Below are 23,489 nucleotides of genomic sequence, written 5' to 3' on the forward strand. Positions count from 1 at the left end.
TGTCATATGATCAACGCTCGTGTGACCTCGGCTGCAAGGTTGAAGATCATACTAGACATGCCTTGGTTCTGATAAGACCAGGGTGGCGGAGGCAGTATGATTTCACGTGGGAATAGTGGGCAGTAGCGTTGTCATAGTAGGCTTGCTATAAGGCACAAGTATGCTTTGGCTCACTGAGGCGGTGGTGAGCGAAGGTGTAAGAACCAATACCATGCGAAGGATGACTTTAGCCGTTTGAGCCGCTCAAACGGCAGGAGTAGGCGACTACACGTCGGAGCGCGGCGGGTTGGCTATCTTGCTTGGAGCAGTGCATATGCAGGAACCCCGAGGAGACTGCAGCAGCACGCCTTTTGACGAATGCGGAGTTTTCGAACAGAGTTCTGATGTACCGTCGCTGCATCGCATAGCCGTATTATCAATGGAGACGTTGGTCAGACGTGGGAGAGGCGGACTTTAGTATGGAAACCTTGTTCGTAGGCTTCGGGAGTCATCCACTGTTTGGAGTGCAAAGATCTTTGAGAGCCGCATAGCACAAAGGGAGAAGTTTGGTTGGAAATGTCGAACGCTGTGAACAGGAGCGCCGTGTATTGCGTAGTCTACATATAACAGGTGCCAATGTACCTTAGATGCGCGTCGCCAAGCGGGCTCAGCCGAGAACCGCCAGTACCGCTACGATATCAAAGAAGCTTCACAGATTGGCGGACGACTTGTTGCAAAATTGAAGTCATGAATGGACGTTGCCGAAGTGGCAACGTTCAGGTCGGGGACAACATGTTCGTAGAAGGTCCAGTCAGGATGATATGGACTCGATGTATCTCTGAACTGGTACTGGAATGGGGAAGCGATTCCGGCAGCGTGTGATACTGGCTCAACTAGGGTTTGTTGGGATGCGTCTAAGAAATCAGACAAACCCCAGGGTGTCTGCGCGATTGAAATTTCGGTTGTGACGTGTGGCGCAGCCCAAGTTTGTGGTAGAACATCATTGACATTGAAGTCAAACCCACATTCGATAGGCATCGATACTTCATCGGACCATAATCGTGGATACAAGCAGAGATCAGTCTCGTGCACCACGGATACGGGCTGATAAGGATGTATCGGGCTTGGTGTTTGCGGTGACATAGTGCCCAGGTTAAGATAGCTGTTTGCACTCACAGACTGAGTGAAGAAATCCGGATCCTGTTCAGAAGTATCTATATAAGCGTAACTGCCGTTGAGGGTTTGCGAATCTCTTGGTGAAAGCGGAGTGAGCATTGGATAGCCAGAAAGCCCTGGGTTTTGACGGCTGGCTTTCGCGGTGGCTTCGGTATCGATGTATGTTGCGGCGTATGAGCCTCGAAATTCTTGAGAATGCAAGCTCGTCGAGGGAATATATGAATCGAGGCGTGATATCACACTGGCCGAGAATTGCCTTTTCGGTGGTCTAGATGGTTTCTTGACGCTTGATCGGTGGTTGCTATCTGAAGTACGGCGAGTGGATCTTGGTTCGCATACGATACCCTTGGTGATGCACCGAGAGCATGAAGGTAGCTATGTAGTGTCAGCGCAGGGACTTGGAATATACAAGATATGCCTTGGTACATACAGCTTTGTTACACTTCGTCTTTGCCTTAGCGCATGTCACGCACGCGATTGCTCTTTTCGATGGCATTCTAGCATATGGGTTGTGCTGAACTGCTTGCGTAGTAAAGTGATCCGACAGGTCTCGTGGAGTATGAATGGTCGTCTCATCCATTGCGATCGTATGTTTGGCTTAACAAGTGATACGAATCAATGCGTGTTGTTCCAAGCTGGCTGTAGAACCACCGTGTCTTGAGAGTCGACTGCAGTCAGGCAATGACCGTTGCATCAGATAATGTCGAGCCTCTCTGGACAAAAGCGAGTGCTTGCTCGAAGTGTTAGGGATTGAGCTGTGATATACTCGTCTATTCCGAGCAGACTTGAGCTTGACCAGAACCGATAGTTCCGTCCAACGGCTGATCATATACGGCATCAAGCTTGCATGATGCTAAGTTTAGGGCCGAGATACATGTCTTCCGTGTAGGGTCCTACATAGCAAGGTATTGTTCTAGCACCGATGAGGCGCCTTCGCAGGGCTGGAAGCCAAGTCAAGGCATCGTGTATGAGCTGACGAAATGCCGCTGCTGAGGATAGTTAGCATGGTACGCCACCATGCCCGTATGCTGAATGCACGTTCATGGTAGAATGCGCCTGAGCGCGTGGATGATGACAAGGGGTGTCCTGCGCGCTGACAGGACCCGCGCTGGTGGAATTCGGTATGTCCATGATGACAGGTCGCACACGAATCGTGGTGTGGCCGAAGCCTCACCAGTGCCATTGCTTGGCTGGTTGCGTACCTCAGTTCGAGCGACATGCAAGTGCGACTTGACGTCTTAAGGTTCCAAGTAGATTTGGTTTGCAGAGACGAGCTCTAGATGTCAGCAGAAGAAGTTTCTGTATACCATTGAATGCTTTCGGTAGAGTATCAAGGATTTCGTTGATGACATGATCATCCAGATACCACGGGGTCTTGATGTGGTCTGCACCCAGAGGGTGGTTCCAGACCGGGTCCGGGTCACCGGTGATGAGGCGCTGTAGTCCCTGGCACAAGGCTATTGTTGTAAATTCATGGTGATGATGTGGACGGACTCTGGGGAGTGGCGTCTGGTGGTGAAGTTAGACAGTGGGACCCCTGTTCCGCAGCTGCCCAGGTGGAAGAGCGGGGCCATGGCGGGCTGACGATGCTTAGTGTCGAAAGTTTCCGCAAGCTACGCTCTTGGGTGGAAGTGCGATATCGGCGACGATGTATGTGTTATACGGGACGTGGGTGCTTCATCCCACAGATGATGGCGGTGGCCGAGAGGTTGGTGGGCATTGCGCCAGACGTCATTTCCGAGCGGCGCACGGTCCGCCGCCAACTATGGCCTTAATCTTGAAAGCCTCCCTCGCCAGGCAGGCCAGAGCCATCGAGAAACAACTTATCCATACACACTCTCAATTGCTAGACTCGCGATCGTATCTGATTGAAATTTACATCGTCGTGAGAGCTCGTAAAGGCTCATGAAGTCAATTTGCGTGGTGCCTGCTCGAGGTCACGAGCTCAAACGCATGTCCGACTGACTTGTACTTAGGTATAGACCCTTCCTTGAAACAAATCATTCCCAGAATCGCACAGTGACCCCTTCGAATCCGCGGCTTTGGTGGCCAGTGCCTCTCCCTCGCTCCATCTTTAGCAAGGCATCGTCAGCGTTGCTGTGCGTAAAGATAAATAGATACGGAACGACCGACATCCGACAATCTATCAAGGCCAGAATACGACCATGAAGTATAGTTACGGATATAGATGTGTTGATAGTAACAACCATCACGAACGACAATTTAACGCAGGTCCGAAACATAGGCCGAGCTTTACTAACGTGGGGCCGTTGTGCGTAAGCAGAGCTTGTGTTTGAGACCTGCTTCGCTTTGGCCATCGACCTCGAGTGTAGTTATATTGAAACGACGAAGCTTGAAATGCGTGCGTCGTGCTAAGGTCTTCTGTTTGGAAGCCTCATCAAACCATCCATAAATCTTCGTGGGCCGTAGTCGCTATCACGTATCAATCGACAGCACCCGTCCCACTAGGTGCACCGCCCCTACCAGGAGACGCTGGCTCTTCCACGGACCCCTATTTTCAGCATACGTACGCTCGCGTCATGGAATGTATTGGAAACAAAGGGAATCGGGCGTATTTTGTGTTGCTGTCCGAAGAGATCCATCATGTGAAAACCAATGTAAGTGGAGTCAGCCTTACTGTCTTGATGGCGAGTTGTTGTCGATCTTCCTGCACGAAAGCTGACTTATTCGTGTGTCAACAGCTGATGCTCTAGGCGGTCGCATGACTGCTGCGGGAATGTGAATATCGTCGCGTTTGTCCTTCTCAACGTACCAAGTAGGAATGCCAACACCAAAACAGAATCTTGACATAGTCATTGTATTGCAGAATATAACATCGTGAAGTACTAGCATACAGTCGATTTTGAACTGTTTCCGAACTGATTCCTCCCTATGGATGTGTAGCCCTGTATTCTTCCGCCTCATAACAGCGGGCAGTCCCATAATGCGCCCGGGCCACCGGCAGTGGACTCGACAATTTCTTGAAGAAATTTATGCTCTAGCGTGAACCATAGAGCCAGTACACACCGCACTGGCATCCTCATCCATCCAAAATAACGCTGCGGACCATATCTCGAGTTCACAGGTACACAAGCAGCGGCATCGTACTCTGCTGCCACGACCTTGATCAGAGCACTATCAAAATCGGTGCCCACTAGCGCCTCAGCGTCAGCCAAGAAGAAGACTCGAAACGGGTTGTCGTCTGCGTTCATCGGCCGGCCTCCAACTCCCTCCACGTACAGCTGTCGAACCTGCTCCAGCGTCAAGCCATCTAACACTGTAGAGTCTGATCGAGCGTCGAGTTTGAATAGAGACCAAGCCTTTGCAGTGCTAGTCGTGTCGTCTTCAGCCCCGTCTTGGCTCTCGAGGTCGAGCTTAGTTTCAGTAGTCATTCGCTGGAGCAATTCGCTCCACCGCTGATCCGATCCAGGGCCGTAGTATGTCCGGTAGATAGTGAAGCCCCAATAAACCATGTCATTCGGAACGTCGACGAAGGGCACGGTCACGGGATGTCCCTTAAGACTGTCTAGAAACTTCTGGACCGATGGTGGCATGGTGGCGGTGAAGGTCGTAGCGTCAGGTAATTTGCGAGTGCAAGCGCGAAAGACGGGTTGGCGATGTGAGACTGAAGCACGTACGATAGTGGGTATACGTGCGACCAGAAAGCTTGCGGGATTCCCGAGGTCTGATCAGGGTAATGTATACCTAGGTATAGCAAACGAGCGCTAGCCTCATCAGGCCGCCACTTGGCATCACAAAACATTTGAACCTGCATACAGACTTACTCCTTTGGCAATGCAGCCGGCGCGGCATCCCAGGATACGTAGATTAACTTGGCAACGAAAACCTTCAACCGACCCACTCCGCCCTGCATGAGAATAAACCCGAGAGCAAGCATCGAGGAGCCGGGAGGGGAACCTCATACATCATGAGGAAGGAACTGTACATGCGAAGTGTTATAAATAAAGGTTGAAACCGTGGTAGGCATGCATATCTGCGTATCAGTGATCCGTGGAGAAAGAGACGCGGGAGGCATGAGCTAGTCCTTCTATGGCTTAGTGCGTTCGCCATATCTGCATCGCACTTGCCGCTTCATCGCGCACGTCATCCGGAATTCTCGATCTGAACCATTTTCGACAGTCGCATTGACTGCATCATTATCTATATCACCACACTCATTTTTGGATACCCTAGAGAAAGTTAGAAATATGGCGCAACGTGAAGACAGCGAACTGTACCCTGCGAAGTTTCTTGCGGAAAGCGCCCATCCGGAGAAGACACCAAATCCTCCCGATCTCCTCATTTTGAATCAACCAATAGCCCATTTCACTGCCTTTTCACGCCTTTGGAAGCACACTGGGTACCGCATTTGTGCCGATGGCGGGGCGAATAGACTTTACGACATGCTGAAAGGTGACTTGATAGCGCAACGCGAACAATACGTGAGTAAGTATGTGATATATAGCGTCAACACAGGTCGCTGACAGGCATAGCTACCCGACATGATTCATGGAGACTTGGACTCGTTACGCGATGATGTGCGTGACTACTACGAAGCACGAGGTGTTCCTGTGCTACGCGATGGTGACCAATACAGCACAGACTTTGGGAAATGCATGAAGAAAATCTCGTCGCGTCTTACTTCCTCAATGGTTCGGGATGTGATAGTCCTTGGTACCCTCGGTGGGAGGGTTGATCAGGGCCTTGGGCTCCTGAACGAGATATACAGAGAAGAGAATCGACATGCCGACCTTCGCCTATGGCTGTTCTCCGAGTGCAGCCTGAGCTTCATACTTCGGAGTAGGGAGACTCTGCTGAGAGGGCTACAGGAAGATGGTGTCTTTACTGAGAATGTAGGGTTTCTTCCCATATACGGACCGGCGATCATCTCTACCGAAGGTCTGGAATGGGATGTCAAGGAGTGGCCTACGCAGATGAACGGCGGTCAGCTCAGTACGAGCAACCACGTCAAAGCCAACGATGTGAGGGTTGGAACGGACGTGCCGATATTGTTCACGATAGAAAGAGCGCCTTTGTGAGAGGTTAGGGAAGTGTCGTGCTAGATATGGACTTGACATACTCGCGACTCATGGGAATTGACACGTAACGGTATCCTCGTGCTACATGTTCCAGCACGCTGTTGTTGTGTAACGTCCATTGGTCTCGCCGATGCTGTCTGCATGGGAGACAGTGGATCAGGGCCATCATGAGGTAAGCGCGTGCGTCGTTGAGCCCATCGTGCTTTCCACGGTTCGAGCAATCGGAAGAAGGTACGGCTTGCGAGGCGACAACATCACATACATCATGAAGATGGGAGACGACTCCGGCCACAGTGGTGAGGGTACCTGTCGAGTCGTGTTGTGCCAGTAACCGTTCGGCTGTGGTGAAAGCATGAGGAGAGTCCGAAGCGCGACGCAGCACAGGCGCAGGTGCAGGCAACCGCTCCTGCCCATCTTCGGAACCGCTCCTGTTGTTTGGTGAACCCTAATGGGGAAGCTGTGATTGGCCGCGTCGTGGGCAACTCGCCTTCACCATCAATGCTACTATCAGACCAGTTCTCCCGCTCAAACAATCACCGCGCTTGCCAGGCCAACATCGCTACTCACTGTCGCTACTACGCGCCTTTTGGAAGTTTATTCACTCGCATACGCAGCTCTTGTCTTCTGCGAGCCTCCCCGCTTTCTGTGTTGCTCACATACAGGTGCCATATCCACCCCGACCCTCCCACGTCCCACCGCGTCAAAGCTCTCCGACCAGCAACTTGCCTCGCGACGTCAGGCACAACACGTTCGCAGACCCTCGTCTCCAGCTACTTCCCACGGTCTCTTTTCAAACTCAAAATATATCTGAGCATTCTGTCGACAAAGCTACTACACGCAGCATCACAATTGGCGTGAGCTGCACGACATAGCGCGCGCTGTGGGGCAAAACGCCGGCGCGAACGCCAATCGGTCGCTAATCGCCATGGCGTCCATACGAAGAGTCGCCTCGTCCACGTCGTCCGAGTACTCGGAATCACCCCAAAAGCGAGACGAGCAGCTCAGGCGATCGTCGTCGTCGAGTTCAACTGTCGAGAGGGAAGCTGCGTCTCCCCGCGACACCAGCACAGAAGGAGCATCCGAGCCAGCAGGGGCAGCCGAAGAGCCGCTGATTGGCCAGCCGAGCGGCAGTCAGAGCCCAGCTTCTGACCATGGCTTCGACTTCGGCATCCCGCCAACGGCAGAGCGCGAATCCTCGCCGTTGCCCTTTGCGCCCATCGTCCCTTCGCCGCTCGCAAACTCCAGATCAGCGAGCGATGGAAGCTCAGACGGGCACGAGCCGCAGTCAAGCGATGATACCCAGTCAACGAAGCATCGGTCGCGCACCACGACAGGCCGTCTTCACTTGCGCATTCCGCCCCGGCCTCACATGAGGACACCAAAAGCGAGGAGTACAACAGACTTGACAGGTCATGGAGCCCGCTCTCCGGGCACCCCACTCACATTACAAGACTTGGGAACCGACTATACCCGCTACTTCAACCCTTTCTCAGATTCCGCCAGTAGTCATAGTCGCAGTCGGAGGACCTCTTTATCAGAACGGCAGTCTTATGCCAGACTGGCCGCCCGCTCGCGCACGACCACTCCGCCGCCTGGCATTCCACCAATCAACCCGTTCCTTACCCCCAATGCGTCTGTGACGGGCCTCAACGATAGCGTCATTGAGCTGTACGATGACAAGAAGAATGTGTCTTTCATCGACGACAGGTTAACGGCGCCGTACGAGGAGAAAGGAATACTGTCCTGGCCACTGGTTTGCGACTTGGAGGAAGCGGACGATGAAATGCACATGCCTCGCGACGACGATGACATCAAGTTTAAACCGAGGATACGCGATCACTTTACAAGAGACAGCATCGTTTCCACTATTGGCCTAGCCTTCATGATATCAGGACTGTTATTCATTTTCATCGGCCTTCCAGTACTCTCTGCGGTAGGCGTCATCGACTATAACTCAGCCTACGGTATGCCACTGAGCATGTTTCCCAATCCCTGGAGGCCTCAGATCTGGGCTATAGTCAACAACAAAAAGTATCCACTCCTGGAGAACATACGGACAGGCTTGATCGACCCCGACACACCTGACTCTGCCAAGACAAGGGCCGGAGAGTTTGGCGATGAGTACGTGCTCGTCTTCAGCGATGAGTTTAATGACAATGGCCGCACGTTCTATGAAGGAGACGACCCTTACTTCTTTGCACCCAACGTCTGGTACGGCGCGACTCAGGACGTTGAATGGTATGATCCAGATGCTGTTACTACCAAAGATGGCACGCTTCAGCTGCGCCTGGAAGAATTCTTCAACCATGGTCTCAAGTTCCGATCCGGTATGCTGAACAGTTGGAACCAGCTGTGCTTCAAGGGCGGTATCTTCGAAGTTTCAGTGTCGCTACCAGGACCAGCTGGTGTACAGGGACTCTGGCCTGGCGCCTGGACAATGGGCAATCTCGGCCGGCCAGGCTATCTCAGTACAACCGACGGGCTGTGGCCCTACACCTACCAAGCTTGCGATGCTGGTATCACGCCTAATCAGTCTAGTCCTGACGGCTTATCTCACCTACCTGGACAACGACTCAACTCATGCACCTGCCCGGGTGAAGACCACCCATCGCCAGGTAGAGGAAGGGGAGCACCAGAAATTGACGTCATCGAGGTGGGTGCCACATCAGGATACCCAGGTCCAGCAGGTCTGCCAATAGCAACACAGAGCTTCCAGGTTGCCCCCTTCGACATCTGGTACCATCCGAATTACAACTTCACGGCGTTCCCAGACCTTCGTTACAGTGGGCTCAACACTTACGCCGGCGGTGCCTTCCAAGAGGCCATCTCTGCCAGCACAATACTAAACAGGGACTGGTTCGACAACAAGCAGTATCAGCGGTACTCTTTTGAATATGCTCCCGGAGAAGGCAAGGACGCATACATCTCCTGGAAGGTTGGTGACCAGACCATGTTCATCATGGACGGCCGTGCTGTAGGACCCAACGGCAACATTCAAGCTCGACAAATCGCAGAAGAACCCCTGTCACTCATTCTCAACCTTGGCATCAGTAACTCCTGGACCTGGATCGACTGGAAGAACCTGGTCTTTCCTGCCACCATGCGATTCGACTACGTGCGGTGGTATCAGAAGAAAGGCGAGGAGATGGTTACGTGCGATCCCCCGGGCTTCGAGACTACAGAATATATCAAGAAGCATCCGAAGGCTTACCAGAACCCTAACTTTACAGTACATAATCCTGTCTTGCTTATCATACAAGCGCACGACTAACGCAAAGCAGTTATGGGATCAAACCGGTTATGACTGGCCGAAGCATAAGCTCAACAGCGATTGTTGACCCGAGACGCCCTCTCACGACAGCGGACACGATCACGATCACGATCACGATTACGATTGACGAGTCACCACGAGCGCGAACGCCCTCAAAAGATCGCTTCGAGCGTCTCCCTCTACGTACATTGCAGCTATACGACCGACTACGATCGTTTACGGAACATGGCACTCGAGCTGTACATTACGTTTCAGGAAACAAACATGTCGCTATTGTACAGATACACACATGAGGGGAAGCGTTTCGGTAGAGGCAACACAAACACACATAGGAAGGAAAGCATTTCGGGCAAGGGCATGAGAGCGGAGGATGGGTCTTGGCCATGTTTAAGCTACATGTGTCGTCTCCTTGCATATGGGGAAGGTTATATCGATTTCGAGCGGCATAATGGCATTTTTGCATTTGTTGGTGTATATGTATAAGTAGCATAGCGTAGCCATAACTTTGGACAAGAACTTGCATGGTTTTAAGCTTATGTGAGATTGTTCATGTGATGTTTTGAAGATGAGTAAAATCTGATATGTACTTCGCTAAGTATATGTACAACTACAGACCACTCCACCTCACCACTACCCTCCTACTCCTCTCCCTCCATACAACTAGCATCCTGACAATCCTTCACATCACAAACCTTGTGAAAGTCCTTATGCGCCTTCGCCCCCTTCCCAATAAGCTTCTTGAACGACATAAACTCGCAACTCGCACCCGGCCCATCCTGGCAATCCGGAATGGGTCTCGGCGCCGAATTCGCAATGAACCTAACATACGTGCCAGGCTCATCGCCATGCACGCCACCCCTCTCACAAATCATCTTCTCCATGCCAACATGACCCAGGAAAGGAATGAGGTCGCTCATCTTCCACGCGCGCGTCCAGTTGATGTGGTCAGTAGGGAATTGTTCCGCGGCGTCTGAGGAACTGTTGAAAAGACCCAAGGCGGTAGCGATAAAAGGCGGGACTTCTCTGTGCGTGAAACCGAGGAAGAAACGCTGTTTATCCGGCCAGCCGTCACCAGGCGTATCATGCTTCTCGATATGCGCAAAGAGCTCAGACTGTGCTTGCAACCACGGGAAACCGAGGTAAGGACTCAGCGGGTTCAGCGGACCGACCATGTACGCGTACTTCAGATCCCACGCGTACTCATACGCCATCCACTCCGAGTCTGTGAAGAGCGCGCAGATGGGGCTGCGCTCGCCCTTGATGGCGGATTCGTAGCCGCACAGCATCTGGAAGCCAACAACATCACTAGGAGTCAGTTTGAAAGGTGTGTAGGGGGAGAGGCGGTGTGCGACGGAAGCGCCGTAGAGGTCGATGACTTTCTTTTGTTGCTTGGACCCGGGTTTCTTGGAGAAGTTCTTGCAGGATTTGTGGGGGATGAGGGATTCCATGCTGCCGTTTGTGTTTTCTGTTATCCGGACTATCTCGATGTCGGAGGCTTGGGGGAAGGCTTTGACGAAGTTGGCGGCCGTGTCGTAGGTTCTGCTCTTTTTGTCCGCGAGGATGCGGGTTGTGTTTGGGACGAGGTGGTGGTAGCGTTGTAGGAGGTGCTTGCCTACTGCTTGTGCATCGACGGCGCCGGAAGGTGTCAATTCCTCCAGTCTATCTTCCAAGATTGGGGACTGCCACTTTTCCATGAAGGATAGTGGGCCGGTCCATCCTTGACGGTGTGTCTCGAGCTTCCACAGGAAAGGCTTGATGTATTCCTCATATTCGTCGTCGTTGGAGTAGATGGCGCCGTGGCGGATGATGTACGATGCGGCCGTGACATTGCAGCCGACGGGAGGTTTGTGCTCGAGACCAAAGCCTGGATAGAGTTAGTATGGGCTATTCCCGTGACATGGGGAGGATGGTACGGACCGACTGCGTCAAAGTATGGCGAGATACCAGGGAGATGCAGCAGGGGATCAAATTGGTAGTTCTGCGAGTGGTCCAGAGGCTGGAGTGGTGATTGAGCTTGACCCTGGCTTTGGAGGAAGGTCGGCAAGGTCAGAGCCGAGGCTGAGCCTGCGAACGCGAGCGCGAGGGACAGCATATTAGACATTAGTCTTGCTATAAAAGCCGTTCTAAGGTATTGTCGCGTCGGGAATATGATTCAGGTCGAATGACCTGGGATGGGGATTTAATTGGGGCATGCGCGCGGTTTTGACTTTCTGTTTTCTCGTGACGTACATGTTTCTGCAAGGTACGCGCTTCACTAGCGCGAGCGCGCCGCCCTGGTAGCGCGTGCCTAGGCCTTGGACGTCGTCACTTTCTTCACTGTTATCTCGCTATCTGGCTGCATGCACGCGGCAATCCGGCACACTGCCCAGTCAATGCAGGCAAGCGGAGATGAATGTGCGGATGGAATGCCAGGCCGCAAACCTCAATGGAGCAAGCACATATCGGAGGTAACGACAGTTTCAATTTTAGATACGAACGTTGATGTGGGAAGCAATACACTGCCAGTAATACGCTCACGTCTGCTACCCAGAGCCATCGCGTTCCTTCCCCTTCATATGGCGTCCGTAAGACGGCGCATGTCATTTAATAACGCGTTGGCAGACGCAAATCCGTCTTCGCTCATCCTCCGGCTCAAGCGTTGCTTGTCGCAAACGCCATGTCGCAATATCCATACGTCTGCGTAGCATACTCACCTGCCTCGGGGACGCTCTTGCGCAAGGTAGGATGTTTCTCACTGGCGAAAGCTTTCTCTTCGCTTGGAGCACGGAGTCTCGACACCGGAACGGTTGCTTATCCTTAGGTGATACATACCGCGTATGGCATGCTCTGCAGGAATGGCAATGGTAAGCATAGGAAGCTTTTGCGGCGTTCATAGTGGATGCTAGCTGCAGCATCGTAGACAGGAATCATGTCCTAAACAATCAGTCGCCCACACAGGGCCTCGCGGTTAGCCTCGTGATGGTGAAAAGCGCTTCGAAAGTAACGCCAAAGATCAATGTCGACTGCAAGTATTTGAACGCTTGCGAGAAGCCTGGGCTCGCGCTTCGTCTCAACGCTTTGATCCGACCACCGAAAGCGGTTTAGGCATTGAAGCAGACGTTGCACCAGTCCCAGGGCGACTCTGCCGAAGAGAGGATTGGGAGTCATACCAATTGACATCTGACAGCTGTAGCTTCCTTGCACGCTGATTGCTACGGTTTGCACCAGCTTTGTCGAGGCGCGGCTGCGCATACGGATTCGGAGTCTTATCCAGACCTTGAGGGGAGTCAATACGTATTCTGTTGGTATTAGGTTGAAGGGTGTAATGAAAAGGCGCATCACCAGTCGTGTCGTCAGCATCGTCGCGAGCTTCGTTGTAGTTCAGGACGAGGCTCTTGATTCGCTGTCGTTCTTCTGTGTCTGCTTGCTGTTTGTTACGCATGGCGACAGCAAAGGTCGAATCTGAAGGGAGGTCAATAGATCGGGTCTGCGTTCTGTTGCCACGCTTGCTGAGCAGGGAGAATTTCATCGTCTGCGAAGGAACTGGAGCCTCCGGAATGGGCACTTCGTTTCCGACGTCTTCAGCATTGACCGGAGCCTCTCGAGCACGGCGCATGGGTAGCGGCACGTCGAACACAGGCTTTCGGTCATGCTTACGCGATTCTGCACTCTCTGACATGAGCTTAGCAAGCTCGCGATCGAACTCAGCATCGGCTTCTGGATCGCGTTCGTCTTCTTGCCGTGTTACCACAATCTGTTCTTCCTCTTCGTCTGAAGATGTCTGCTTCACAGGCTCCTCATCGTCAGATTCATCGTCTTCTTCACCAGATGACTTGTCTCCTTCTCCATCGGGTAGGACGACGTCCTCGTCTTCGGGGCCATCCATCTCGTCGTCTGATGCAGAGAGGTCGTCTTCGTCGGGCTCAACAGGCTTGTCGGCTGAAGATGTTTGGTAGTTCTGTTTGACGGCTTCGGCAAAGGCACGTGAAGCTTCCTCTGGGTTGGTGATGATTTTCCACTGCGGTCTGACGAGATTGAATGCGTCTTGCACGATAAACTCCACGTCCATCGGCAATGCCTCCTTGATGCAGACATAGTACTGCAGATACGTGAGGAAGAAGTCAAGCTTCTTCTTCGCTGCACCTTTGTCGTAGTACATGCCGCAGGTTTCGAGAAGGTTGCAGACGAGACGAATGCGGAAGTAGTCGTCCGGTTGATCCAGCGGATTGTATCCCCCAGGTCGTGCATAGCCACCCTCCCACCCGTAGTTCAGGAGCTTGTATAGAGTGTCGAAAACAAGAGGCGAGTCAACCAATCGGTAGATGTAAAGTTCACCGAGATACTTGACTTCAGAGATCCGGCGTTGGTTGAACTTGAAGTCGTTCAACTCTAGCCCGAATGTGATGGACTCGAGAAGGTCGTCAATGACGGAGATGGCGAAGTCTTGGTGAAATCGGTGGATTGTTCCGAGCATGACGGCTAGCAAGTGGATGTTGCTGTACTTGATCTTCCCCGGTTTTGCAAAGACCTTGTGGAGAAGATTTACTACTTCCTCTTCCTCCCAGTGCATCTTGCGTACCTGCTTGATGGTTTTGTCCAGCGTGCGACGAGTCAGGTCCTGGTACATGATCTTGCGTAGGAAGAGCTCGATAGGCGTCCGCTCTTTCTGTTCGATTGCAGCGCGTTCTGGTGGGTTCACATAGTAGACAGCGTTCTCGATCAACATGCGCTCTTGTTGGCCAATCACCTGAGCGCCCTTCTTTCGCTGAAGAGTTTCGAGGAAGGAATGCATACGAGGAGACGTTTCGGGATTGCGAAGCAGATAGCGTCCGCAGTTTTCCAAGAGGTTGCAGATGATCTCAATGTTCATCCGTGAGAAGTCGTCTAGGCTGACTTTGAGACAGTGGAAGATGACGTGCTCAGGGACGACACCGAACTTGGTCAACTCTGCAAGGTAGCGTACATTCTGCGTTCGCACCTGTCCGAGAAAGTCTTTGGACTTTCGACGCTGCAAGCTTCTGAACTCCTCGTCCAGGTAGGATACCAGTCCCTGGGCCACATCTGGCATGTACTTGCCGAGGGTTGCGATGAGTCTAGAGTACAGGGGGAGTAGATCGGATCGGCCCTTGGGAATCTCCTGCACAGCTTTAATCAGACGGTTGCGCGAGGCCTTGGAGTTCAGGAAGCAGAAATCCATGGCAGTCTGATCGACGGCGTCCTTGGTTGCGAGTTCCGGCAGACGCGCCAATAGGGCATCGACCTGTGCTCCGACGGACTTGTTCGCGATAGCAGTCGATTGGTCTTCTCCATCGGTCGGTTTTGCGTCATTGGCAGTGTCCGGTGTCTCCTTCTCGATGGTCTCGGTCTTTGCCTCGATTTTCTTCCCCACCTGGTCATCACCATCTGCCTTCTTCTTCTTGACTTCCTCTAGCAGAATACCCGGGACGCGGTCCTTCAGGTCGATCAGGTTCTCGTAGAAACGGCGCTCATCCTCGTCTTCCCAGATGCCAGCGCCGTCGCTTTGGCCACGCAGATATTCGCCCGCCTTGATGAGGCCAATAGCACCATCACCCGTGTTTGCGGAGTTGTCCTTCTCTTTCAAGTCTGGCATTTCCACACCCAATGCGTCGGCCAGCACCTGTGCATTTGTCACCAAGCGCTCTTGGGACTTCATCTGCTTCTCGTAGTTGTTCTGACGGTCCTCGAAGACCTCGCCCGACTTGACGTATGCTTCGGCGTTCTTCCGACCCTGACTGAGGATGTGTTTCTGGTCGCGGAGGAGGTGCGTCTTGACGTCTTCAAAGTAGCGGGTGAGAATGTTCCTGAACCGCTGTTGCAAGTCGGGGGAGATGATGGGTGGGTCGTGGTCCTCGTCTTCAGCGCCGGAAGTGTCTCCATTCTTCTCTGCTGTTGTAGTGCCGTCCTCATTGACTGTTTTACGGCCCTCTGCCGAAGGAGGCTTGGACCCCAGAATATCCCAGGCGAAGGCTTTGACGAAGATGACGACGAGGGGCAAGTTGACATGTTCGCGGTCGTGTCCCAGCATGTCCTTCAGCACCTCGAGAGGAAAGGGCTCGGCGTCGGCGCTCTCCGCGCGGGACTTTGCCTTTGCGGCGCCCTCGACGAGCTTGCCATTGTCCTTGGTCTTGCTCGCCTCTTCAGGTCGAGCTACGTCATCCAGGCTGCGCAGAACACCCACAAGCCAGAGTTCGGTAGCGACTCGCAGCAGTACGCGCTGACGTGCCAGGCGCTCCTTCTCCTCGCGCTCGCGCACTTCGGGGGCCAGTGTCTTGAGGTGTGACTTGTCCGGCGTTGCTAAGCCCCTCCCAATATACCAGGCAATGTATCCCGTGAACTCGGTCGGGCCGAAGCGTTGATGGAGAGCGCTGACAATTTCCACACCGGCAGCAATCTCGCCGGGCGTCTTGAGCCTGCACAGGCCCTCGTAGCAGGCTGAGATAATCTCGGAAAGGTATTTGTGGAGAGATAGGGCGCGGATTTCCTGGAGGAACTGCGCTTGGGCGGCGGCGTTTACGGCGGTTCGCAGGCGCTTGATAAAGGCCGTGTTCTTTTTCATAGACGAGTCGAGGGAGCCTTGCACGGCGAAGACGTCTGGACATGTCGTCAGCACGCGGGCTGCAGGTGCAACTATTCTAAGACCAAGTACCTTGTTCGCCATCCCAGGCGCGGATGTTCAGTTCGCGCAATTCGCCTGTACACAATTAGTATAACTCTGTCAACTACATGGCGAGCACGTACGCTTCCGAGGCCGGTCCATGGTGGAGGAGGCGATTGCCGCAGTGGTGGAGGGGCGGCGGTAGATAGCACGGATCGGTTATACGCGCACATGGAAGGTGGGAAATATATCAGGCGCAGGCGCGGCTTGCATTGGTTCGGGCTCGGAGACAAGCTCGGGTGAGAGCGAGGCTGTTTGCGACTGTAGCAATGTCGCGATCGCGGGGCCTTGGGTCGACGTTGCGGGTGAATTTGTGAGCGGTACCTGCAGCGAGTTCGCTCACGTATCCAGGTATCCGTGCGTCACCAAATGTCCCGCGGTTCACATGAGAGAGCCATGACTAAGCAGTCCTGGGTACTCAAACCAGGGTGCTGAGAATGAACACCACTACCTAATTCATACACGAGAATAAACTCGAGTACATATCGTGTATCACATCGAACGGGAACAGTGACAATACATTTCCCAAAAGGCGCTTGAAACAGCTCGACGATGGGGATCAGTCATCACTCAGCGTTCAAGCGAGCAGACTTCCTAATGTAGTCAGGTCCAACACTAAGTACGGCAGGAATAAGTCTCATGCACATTATCGAATCCCATATCACATTCAATGTCACACACACTTAGGCCTTAGGCGAAGACGTCTCATTCTGAGCTTTACCCGACGTTCAGCCCTGTGGCGCATTTGCAGTGCGGGACTGGAAGCTGGGAGCGAAAACGGTTACCTAGCCTCAAACTCTAACAATTCACCCCTGAGGGCCGCCACATGGCGCATTCTTCCACCCTTGACTGGCTGTGATATAGACTAGAGAGTCGAATATTGTAGAGTTCAATTGTAGCTCAGGGGTCCATGACCAAATTCATAGAGACTATGTGCCGCGGCGCTATTGCGGTTGACGGCAAGCGCACTCATCTCAACAGCAGCGATTCATGAGTGACACGGACGTGTAAGATGTATACTATACGAGGGCGAGATCCTGGCCATTCCAGAAGGAAGGCCGAACACGTTGCACGCTGGAGTCGGTGTAAACAGTCAGCAATGCTGTGTGTGCAGGCTGAGCGCACTGGCGATCCGTCACCGTTGGGCCGGCAGCAAACAAGATTGATGAGCATCGTAGCGAGTGCGATCAGCGCCTTGTCATCGCTCGGGGCAGGAAAAGCAGGATCCGAAACTACGGGTCGCCGGTGCGCGCGACTTTATCGATTGCGAGCCGCCCTCAGCCTCTGCCAATGTGGGTAGGCGAGATCTATTCGGGAATCAGGGCAAAGACAGGTCCCCGTGCTGCAACGTCGATGTTGCTATATGCGTTATGACGAGCGGGCGGTCCACCACGCTGTGGAACATGGAAAAAATCATCATTACCGGTACGAGCGGAAGCGGCACAGGTTTCCTCCTGTCAGTCTCCATGCATGTTGGGGCCGCCGTCGCCGTTTCGTGCTTTTTGCAGCGGGTCGGCCTGGCATATCCACAGCCCTCGTATTTTTCATCAGGTATTTCCCTAGCGCTCGCGACTCAACGAAATGCGGGAGGAGAGGGTGCAGCGACTCGGCGTAGCGTCGGATAGGGCATGGGAATAGGGATACGGCGACATGGCTTTCTTTTACGACAGCTACCAGCCATAGCACAGTGTGACAGACAGCCTCTACCGCGAGGCTCTGGGGCCGACACTGGGGATTACGAGACGGCATGAGGCGCGTGGTGCCATAATTGGTCGGAGATGGCTTTAGAACAGCGAGCGATGCCGACCCCTGAACGCCCGGAATCCACGCGAAGCTGGAGGATCTCTTGGCAATAGAAGGCGACCAGCAGCGGTGCATTACAGGCGAATTTCCAAGAGCGACGATGCCACCTCATGCGACGATGGACACGACCGGCGGAATGAGGTACAAGCTACCATGACTACAAAATTACTACACCACTGCATGCCCAGCGTGCAGACCACGGCTCTCGAGGGCCCCAAACACACGGCCCCAAACAGGTAGGATGTGCCTCTGTGTGTGATGAGGATGCGAAACAGAGAGGAACACTTTGCCTGCAAGCTTCAGACAGCTAACGGTAGACGGCGCATGGAGGCGCCCAAAATAACTGCGAGGCTGCAGGCATAGGGCCGCCGGCGCGTGGTTTGGCACGGGTCGGGGCCACTGAGACCAGGCGTAGGCCTGCACGCAACTCGTTTTCGAGCTCCAAGCGCGGGCAGCTTGCCAAATCTAGTTGGAGTGCCCCTGTGACGATCGTGCATCTCGACTGCTGCCCAGAGGATCCAGCACTCTTCGGGTGAAGGCCATGTGGACCGAGCGCGCCCGCTTTTCGTGCTTGTAAACCAGCTCGATCCCCTCGTAGAGACTTCCTTCCTCCTCAAGGCGCTCCTCCCATACCACTCCGGACTGCCCTTGCGAGCGGTATCTTGTTAATGACCTTGGTCTAAGCCCTTCTTGTCCTTCCCACCCTTACACTCGTTTATTGGGCCGCGAAGACTTACCATCCGCTTACACCACTACAACTACTACCGCCAAACACCAATACCTGTATCCTAGTAGTTTTCTCAGCTCTGCGACAGTCCTGGATCAGCAATTCGCCTCTACGTCAATTGTCTAGCCCCGTGCCACTGTTGGGTTACGAGCCTTTGTTACTCAGGGCCCCTCCCATACCTCAGCGACGGGCCGTGCTTCTCCAACTCACCGCGTCTGCGTCACCAATTTGGTCGCCTTACATATAGGGTCGACGGCTGTCCGAAACCCAGACAGCATCGCTCGCTATCCGCTTAACGACAACAACGAATATACATACTTAATACTCCGCCATGGTTTGGCAAGACATGATGGGCCTCGCCGCCCGCGCGGTCTTTGCCCGCGAAATCGACCACTCTACCCCAGACATTGACGACCCTTGGCCAGCTAAGGATGTAAGTACAGCGATTGCCGACTTTGGCTACAGAAACTGACTGCAGTAGATTGCCTACGTTGCCATCATCGGTGGTCTCATGTTGGCTGCCCTGCTTGAGTGGTTCCTCTGGGTCGCTGCTTTCCTGTACTGCATTGTCAAGGTCTTCCAGAAGGCCGAGACGATCAGTGTCCGCATTCTGTCCATCTTCTTCGGTATCCTCTTCTTCGCTCTCCGGTAAGCATTTGAACTCCGCTCCAACATGCGACCCAACTCTAACAGAAACAGTGCCATCTTCTTGCCTATCATGGTCGTAACCCTCCCCCTCCCGTCGCAAGTTACCAAGTACTTCCCCCAGGAGATGGTTGGCTTCCTCCAGTGGTTCGCCTTCTGGTCGTTTGCCGGTCTCTTGACCGTCCCGTGGTTGTTCTGTGTCTACCAGCTCGTCACCCACTCCGTTGGCCGCAGCCGCAGGATTAAATCCGTCCTCGACGAGGCATCCGCCCCCAAGGTCGTCATCATCATGCCCTGCTACAAGGAGATTCCCGAGATTCTTCTCCGAACTTGCGACTCCCTGGTCGACTGCGAATACCCGCCCTCCTGCCTGCACATCTTCCTCTCCTTTGACGGAGACCAGGAGGACGAGCTCTACCTCAACACCATTGAGAAACTCGGTGTCCCGCTCACGCTCGACACCTACCCCAAGTCCATCGATGTCATCTACCGTAGCTGCCGCATTACCATCTCCCGCTTCCCCCACGGTGGTAAGCGTCACTGCCAGAAGAGGACCTTCAAGCTCATCGACAAGATCTACTCCGAGTACCTCAAGCGCAACGATAACCTCTTCGTCCTCTTCATCGACTCCGACTGCATTCTCGACAAGACCTGCATTCAGAACTTCATGTACGAGATGGAACTCAAGCCCGGCAGCAAGAAGAACATGTTGGCTCAGACTGGTGTCATTACCTCCACAACCGAGAAGAACTCGCTCATCACCCTTCTTCAGGACATGGAATACGTTCACGGTCAACTCTTCGAGCGTTCAGTCGAATCCGGCTGCGGTGCCGTCACTTGCTTGCCCGGTGCCCTTACTATGCTTCGATTCTCCGCTTTCCGCAGGATGGCCAAGTACTACTTCGCTGACAAGGCCGAGCAATGCGACGACCTCTTCGACTACGGCAAGTGCCATCTTGGTGAGGACCGTTGGCTCACTCACTTGTTCATGATTGGCGCCAAGGAACGTTACCAGATCCAGATGAACACCGGAGCATTCTGCAAGACCGAAGCTGTGCAAACCTACCAATCTCTGCTCAAGCAACGTCGCCGCTGGTTCTTGGGTTTTATCACCAACGAAGTTTGCATGTTGACTGATATCCGTCTCTGGAAGCGCTACCCGATCCTCCTCATCGTCCGCTTCATGCAGAACACCATCCGAACCACCGCCCTCCTTTTCTTCATCCTGTGTATCTCTTTGATCACTACCTCGCAAAAGGTTGCCAACCTTCCCGTTGGTTTCATCGCCATCTCTCTGGGGCTTAACTGGCTTCTCATGTTGTACTTTGGCGCCAAGCTCGGTCGCTACAAGATCATGCTGTACCCCCTCATGTTCATCGTCAACCCCTTCTTCAACTGGGTCTACATGGTTTACGGGATCTTCACTGCCGGTCAGCGTACATGGGGTGGACCTCGTGCCGATGCTGGTAGCGCCGACACCAAGACCACTCCCCAGGAGGCTATCGAGGCCGCCGAGGCTACTGGTGACGATCTGAACGTTGTTCCCGAGACTTTTAAGGCTGCTGCCGAGGCGCAGAAGCACCGCCCAGCCGCTATTCCCCTCCAGCCCGGCGACAACATCGACGGACGCTTCGCCGCCGCAGAACGCCTGCCCAACGGATGGTACCAGCAAGGCAACGACTCTGGTCTTACGCTTCCCAACACAATGCCCCGCAACCCCAACGTCCCTCACGTACCTCTCCACCCCCGTTCTTCCATGGACTCCTTCGCTTCGCAAGAGACCTCCGCCGCCAACTCCATCTACATGCCCCGTCGTGTCGAGAGTTTCATGGATCCCGAGGATGCGCGTATCTACCACAAGACCCAGCAAACACAAAAGCCTGCCGGAGGAGCCTTCTACGAAGAGCCACGAGGAGGACCCTACGAGGTCGGCCAGGGTGCTAGCAAGGGCATGTACAGCGAATCTGTTGACTCCATCGACGACGACTCGGTATACCAGTCCAAGGGTCCGCAACGACCTGCTCAGATGCGTACCAACAGCGACCTTGCCCACGCCCCAGCCCGCACATCGCCGCTGTCTAACGAGCAGAAGGGCCATGGTCTCGAGTCGCCTAAGCCTTCCTACAGCAGGACCAACAGCTCAGACCAGCGCCAGGGACGCAGCCCTCTTGCTCAGCAATACGTTCACACCGCACCTGGTGAGGATTATGAGCTACAGGCCCCACAGCAAAGCAGCCTGATGCGCGATGTATCACCTGCGCCGCTAGGTCAACCCACGATGCCCGCATCAAACCACGGACGCAGCGACTCAAGCGACTCCAAGAAGCGGAAGCGCCTCAGCAAGCAGCCCCGCAAGTAAACGCCTCTTTCCGCATGATCTAGCATCTTGATCTTTCTTCCATCTTCCGCCTAGAAGGCTGCATCGAACGACATACCAGCATTAACCTTTTCTTTTATCATCAAACTACTTGTGTGCGCATTGGATGTCCCCGGCGTTTTCAGCGAGCACCGCAACACAACGCGAGTGATTCCTTCTTCTCGCAAAAACTCATTTCCTTACTGTACATATATTACATCATTACATGACGGGCGGGGTGTGTGTGGCTTTTGGATAAAAAACTACGCGTTCATGACTCGGTTCGCTCCTTCGGATGGCCTTGGGGTATATATGTTGTAGGAGCTATGTGATGGATCATACAAACATCACCCTTTTTCTTGCTTAATGTCTAGAAGTAACGTCGCTGTCTGGGACGTTGAATGAAATGGTCTTTACTGCCACACTTGATCTTACTTGCGATGTGATGTTATTGTCAATTTGCAATAGAAGGTTTCGGCTTGATATTGGCTTACACATTTGACCGCCTGGTAAACCAAATATATTGCTAATATCGCATGCAAGGTCAGCATAACCCATGCGTTACTAGTTGAAAGCATACCAGTAATTGACCAATTTCGCTACTTCAGCCTCTATCTTAATGCTATCCGTTGTTCATGGCTTCTCATAACCAGCTTTCACATGCGATGATCCCCCATCCTGACATATCCCAACACACGCACGATATCACTCCTTCTTCGAGTGACTCTTCGCAAACAATTCCGGATGATCAATCGCATACTGCGCGCCCGCCGCCCAATGATACAGCTTCGCCGCAATAACATACCCCTCCCTGGCAAACTCCTCCAACCTATCATACAACTCACTAATCGGAATATTAACCCTCTGAATATCCTCCCCCTCATCAAGATGCTGTTCCGGCTCCGGATCCCCCTCATTAAGATGAATTTCCACCATGCACAAACACAGATTCGCACTCGTCATGCCCGGGTCCGCCGCTACAGCCGGCGACGTGCTGATGACTTTGCCTTTGTAGCCTGTTTCCTCGTAGAGTTCACGGACAGCGGCTTCCTCTGGGGTTTCAGACGCGTCGATGAGGCCGGCGGGCCATTCGACGGTGAAGCCGCTGACGGGCGGCCTGAATTGGATGACGACGATTGTGGAGGGGGGTTTGGAGGGGTGGTAGATGATGTTTCCCATTGCGACGGCGTCGACGCCGGCGGTGCCGGTTGTTTTCCTCGACGCGATTTCCCAGATGCGTTCTTTGCCTTTGGCGTCGATGTAGGTGGCTTTTTGTAACTTGACCCATTTGGCGTCTGAGGAGGGGAGGTCGACTAGGGAGGTTACTTTGGGGGTGCCGGTTGAAGACGCCATTGTGACGGCGTTTACGCGGTCGACGAGCGGTGAGGTGAAGATGGGGCTTGTGCTGTGGAACAGTTTTCTGGGGATGATGGTGGCTGGTCGACGTGATAATGCTCGTCTCGTGAGGGTTGTGAACATTGGCCTGGCTGCGATGTCGGGGGTTTGGAGGTTGGGGTGCCGATGACGTTATCTATGTGGAGGAAAGAGGTACCCCGAGATGCCCGATGCAGAGAGAAATCACAAACCCGATGATTATATATCTCTTGTACCTGGAGTAGTCAAACTCAGCGTCTGGAATAGCTGTATGCAATCGTCGTATCTTGTAATGCCAATTGAAGTAGTAAATGAGAGACCCCACTCTGTTTAGCGTCAGGAACGGCATTTCACGTAACGTCATCCAAAATGCATCCAAGCCGCTGATAAGCATCACTTGTCAAGACTGTCATTAACCCCGAGTTTATTTTCCGTCACGATTTAGTCCTGCTTCGTGTTGTTTT

General features: G+C 53.5%; 6 protein-coding genes across 6 annotated transcripts; 3 read left to right on the plus strand and 3 right to left on the minus strand.

Moving 5' to 3' along the window:
• Positions 1-5,657: 5,657 nt before the first annotated feature.
• J4E90_008513 (uncharacterized protein) lies at positions 5,658-6,194 on the plus strand (the record flags this gene model as incomplete). The annotated part of the gene is made up of 1 exon (XM_051438037.1): positions 5,658-6,194. One exon carries the CDS (start codon positions 5,658-5,660, stop codon positions 6,192-6,194), a length of 537 nt encoding a protein of 178 aa, XP_051288036.1.
• Positions 6,195-7,119: 925 nt separating this feature from the next.
• Positions 7,120-9,465, plus strand: J4E90_008514 (uncharacterized protein; the record flags this gene model as incomplete). Its single annotated transcript, XM_051438038.1, has 1 exon — positions 7,120-9,465. One exon carries the CDS (start codon positions 7,120-7,122, stop codon positions 9,463-9,465), a length of 2,346 nt encoding a protein of 781 aa, XP_051288037.1.
• Positions 9,466-10,103: 638 nt separating this feature from the next.
• Positions 10,104-11,566, minus strand: J4E90_008515 (uncharacterized protein; the record flags this gene model as incomplete). Its single annotated transcript, XM_051438039.1, has 2 exons — positions 10,104-11,329; positions 11,383-11,566. The coding sequence occupies 2 exons, from the start codon at positions 11,564-11,566 to the stop codon at positions 10,104-10,106; spliced, it is 1,410 nt and encodes a 469-aa protein (XP_051288038.1).
• A 948-nt stretch (positions 11,567-12,514) lies between these two features.
• J4E90_008516 (uncharacterized protein) lies at positions 12,515-16,222 on the minus strand (the record flags this gene model as incomplete). The annotated part of the gene is made up of 3 exons (XM_051438040.1): positions 12,515-16,056; positions 16,112-16,156; positions 16,204-16,222. The coding sequence occupies 3 exons, from the start codon at positions 16,220-16,222 to the stop codon at positions 12,515-12,517; spliced, it is 3,606 nt and encodes a 1,201-aa protein (XP_051288039.1).
• Positions 16,223-18,981: 2,759 nt separating this feature from the next.
• J4E90_008517 (uncharacterized protein) lies at positions 18,982-21,654 on the plus strand (the record flags this gene model as incomplete). The annotated part of the gene is made up of 3 exons (XM_051438041.1): positions 18,982-19,083; positions 19,132-19,298; positions 19,350-21,654. 3 exons carry the CDS (start codon positions 18,982-18,984, stop codon positions 21,652-21,654), a joined length of 2,574 nt encoding a protein of 857 aa, XP_051288040.1.
• Positions 21,655-22,356: 702 nt separating this feature from the next.
• Positions 22,357-23,130, minus strand: J4E90_008518 (uncharacterized protein; the record flags this gene model as incomplete). Its single annotated transcript, XM_051438042.1, has 1 exon — positions 22,357-23,130. One exon carries the CDS (start codon positions 23,128-23,130, stop codon positions 22,357-22,359), a length of 774 nt encoding a protein of 257 aa, XP_051288041.1.
• Between the last annotated feature and the right edge of the window lie 359 nt (positions 23,131-23,489).

This window comes from Alternaria incomplexa (genome assembly GCF_024043165.1).
Source record: "Alternaria incomplexa strain BMP 0042 chromosome Unknown scaffold_13, whole genome shotgun sequence".
NCBI classification, from domain to species: domain Eukaryota; kingdom Fungi; phylum Ascomycota; class Dothideomycetes; order Pleosporales; family Pleosporaceae; genus Alternaria; species Alternaria incomplexa.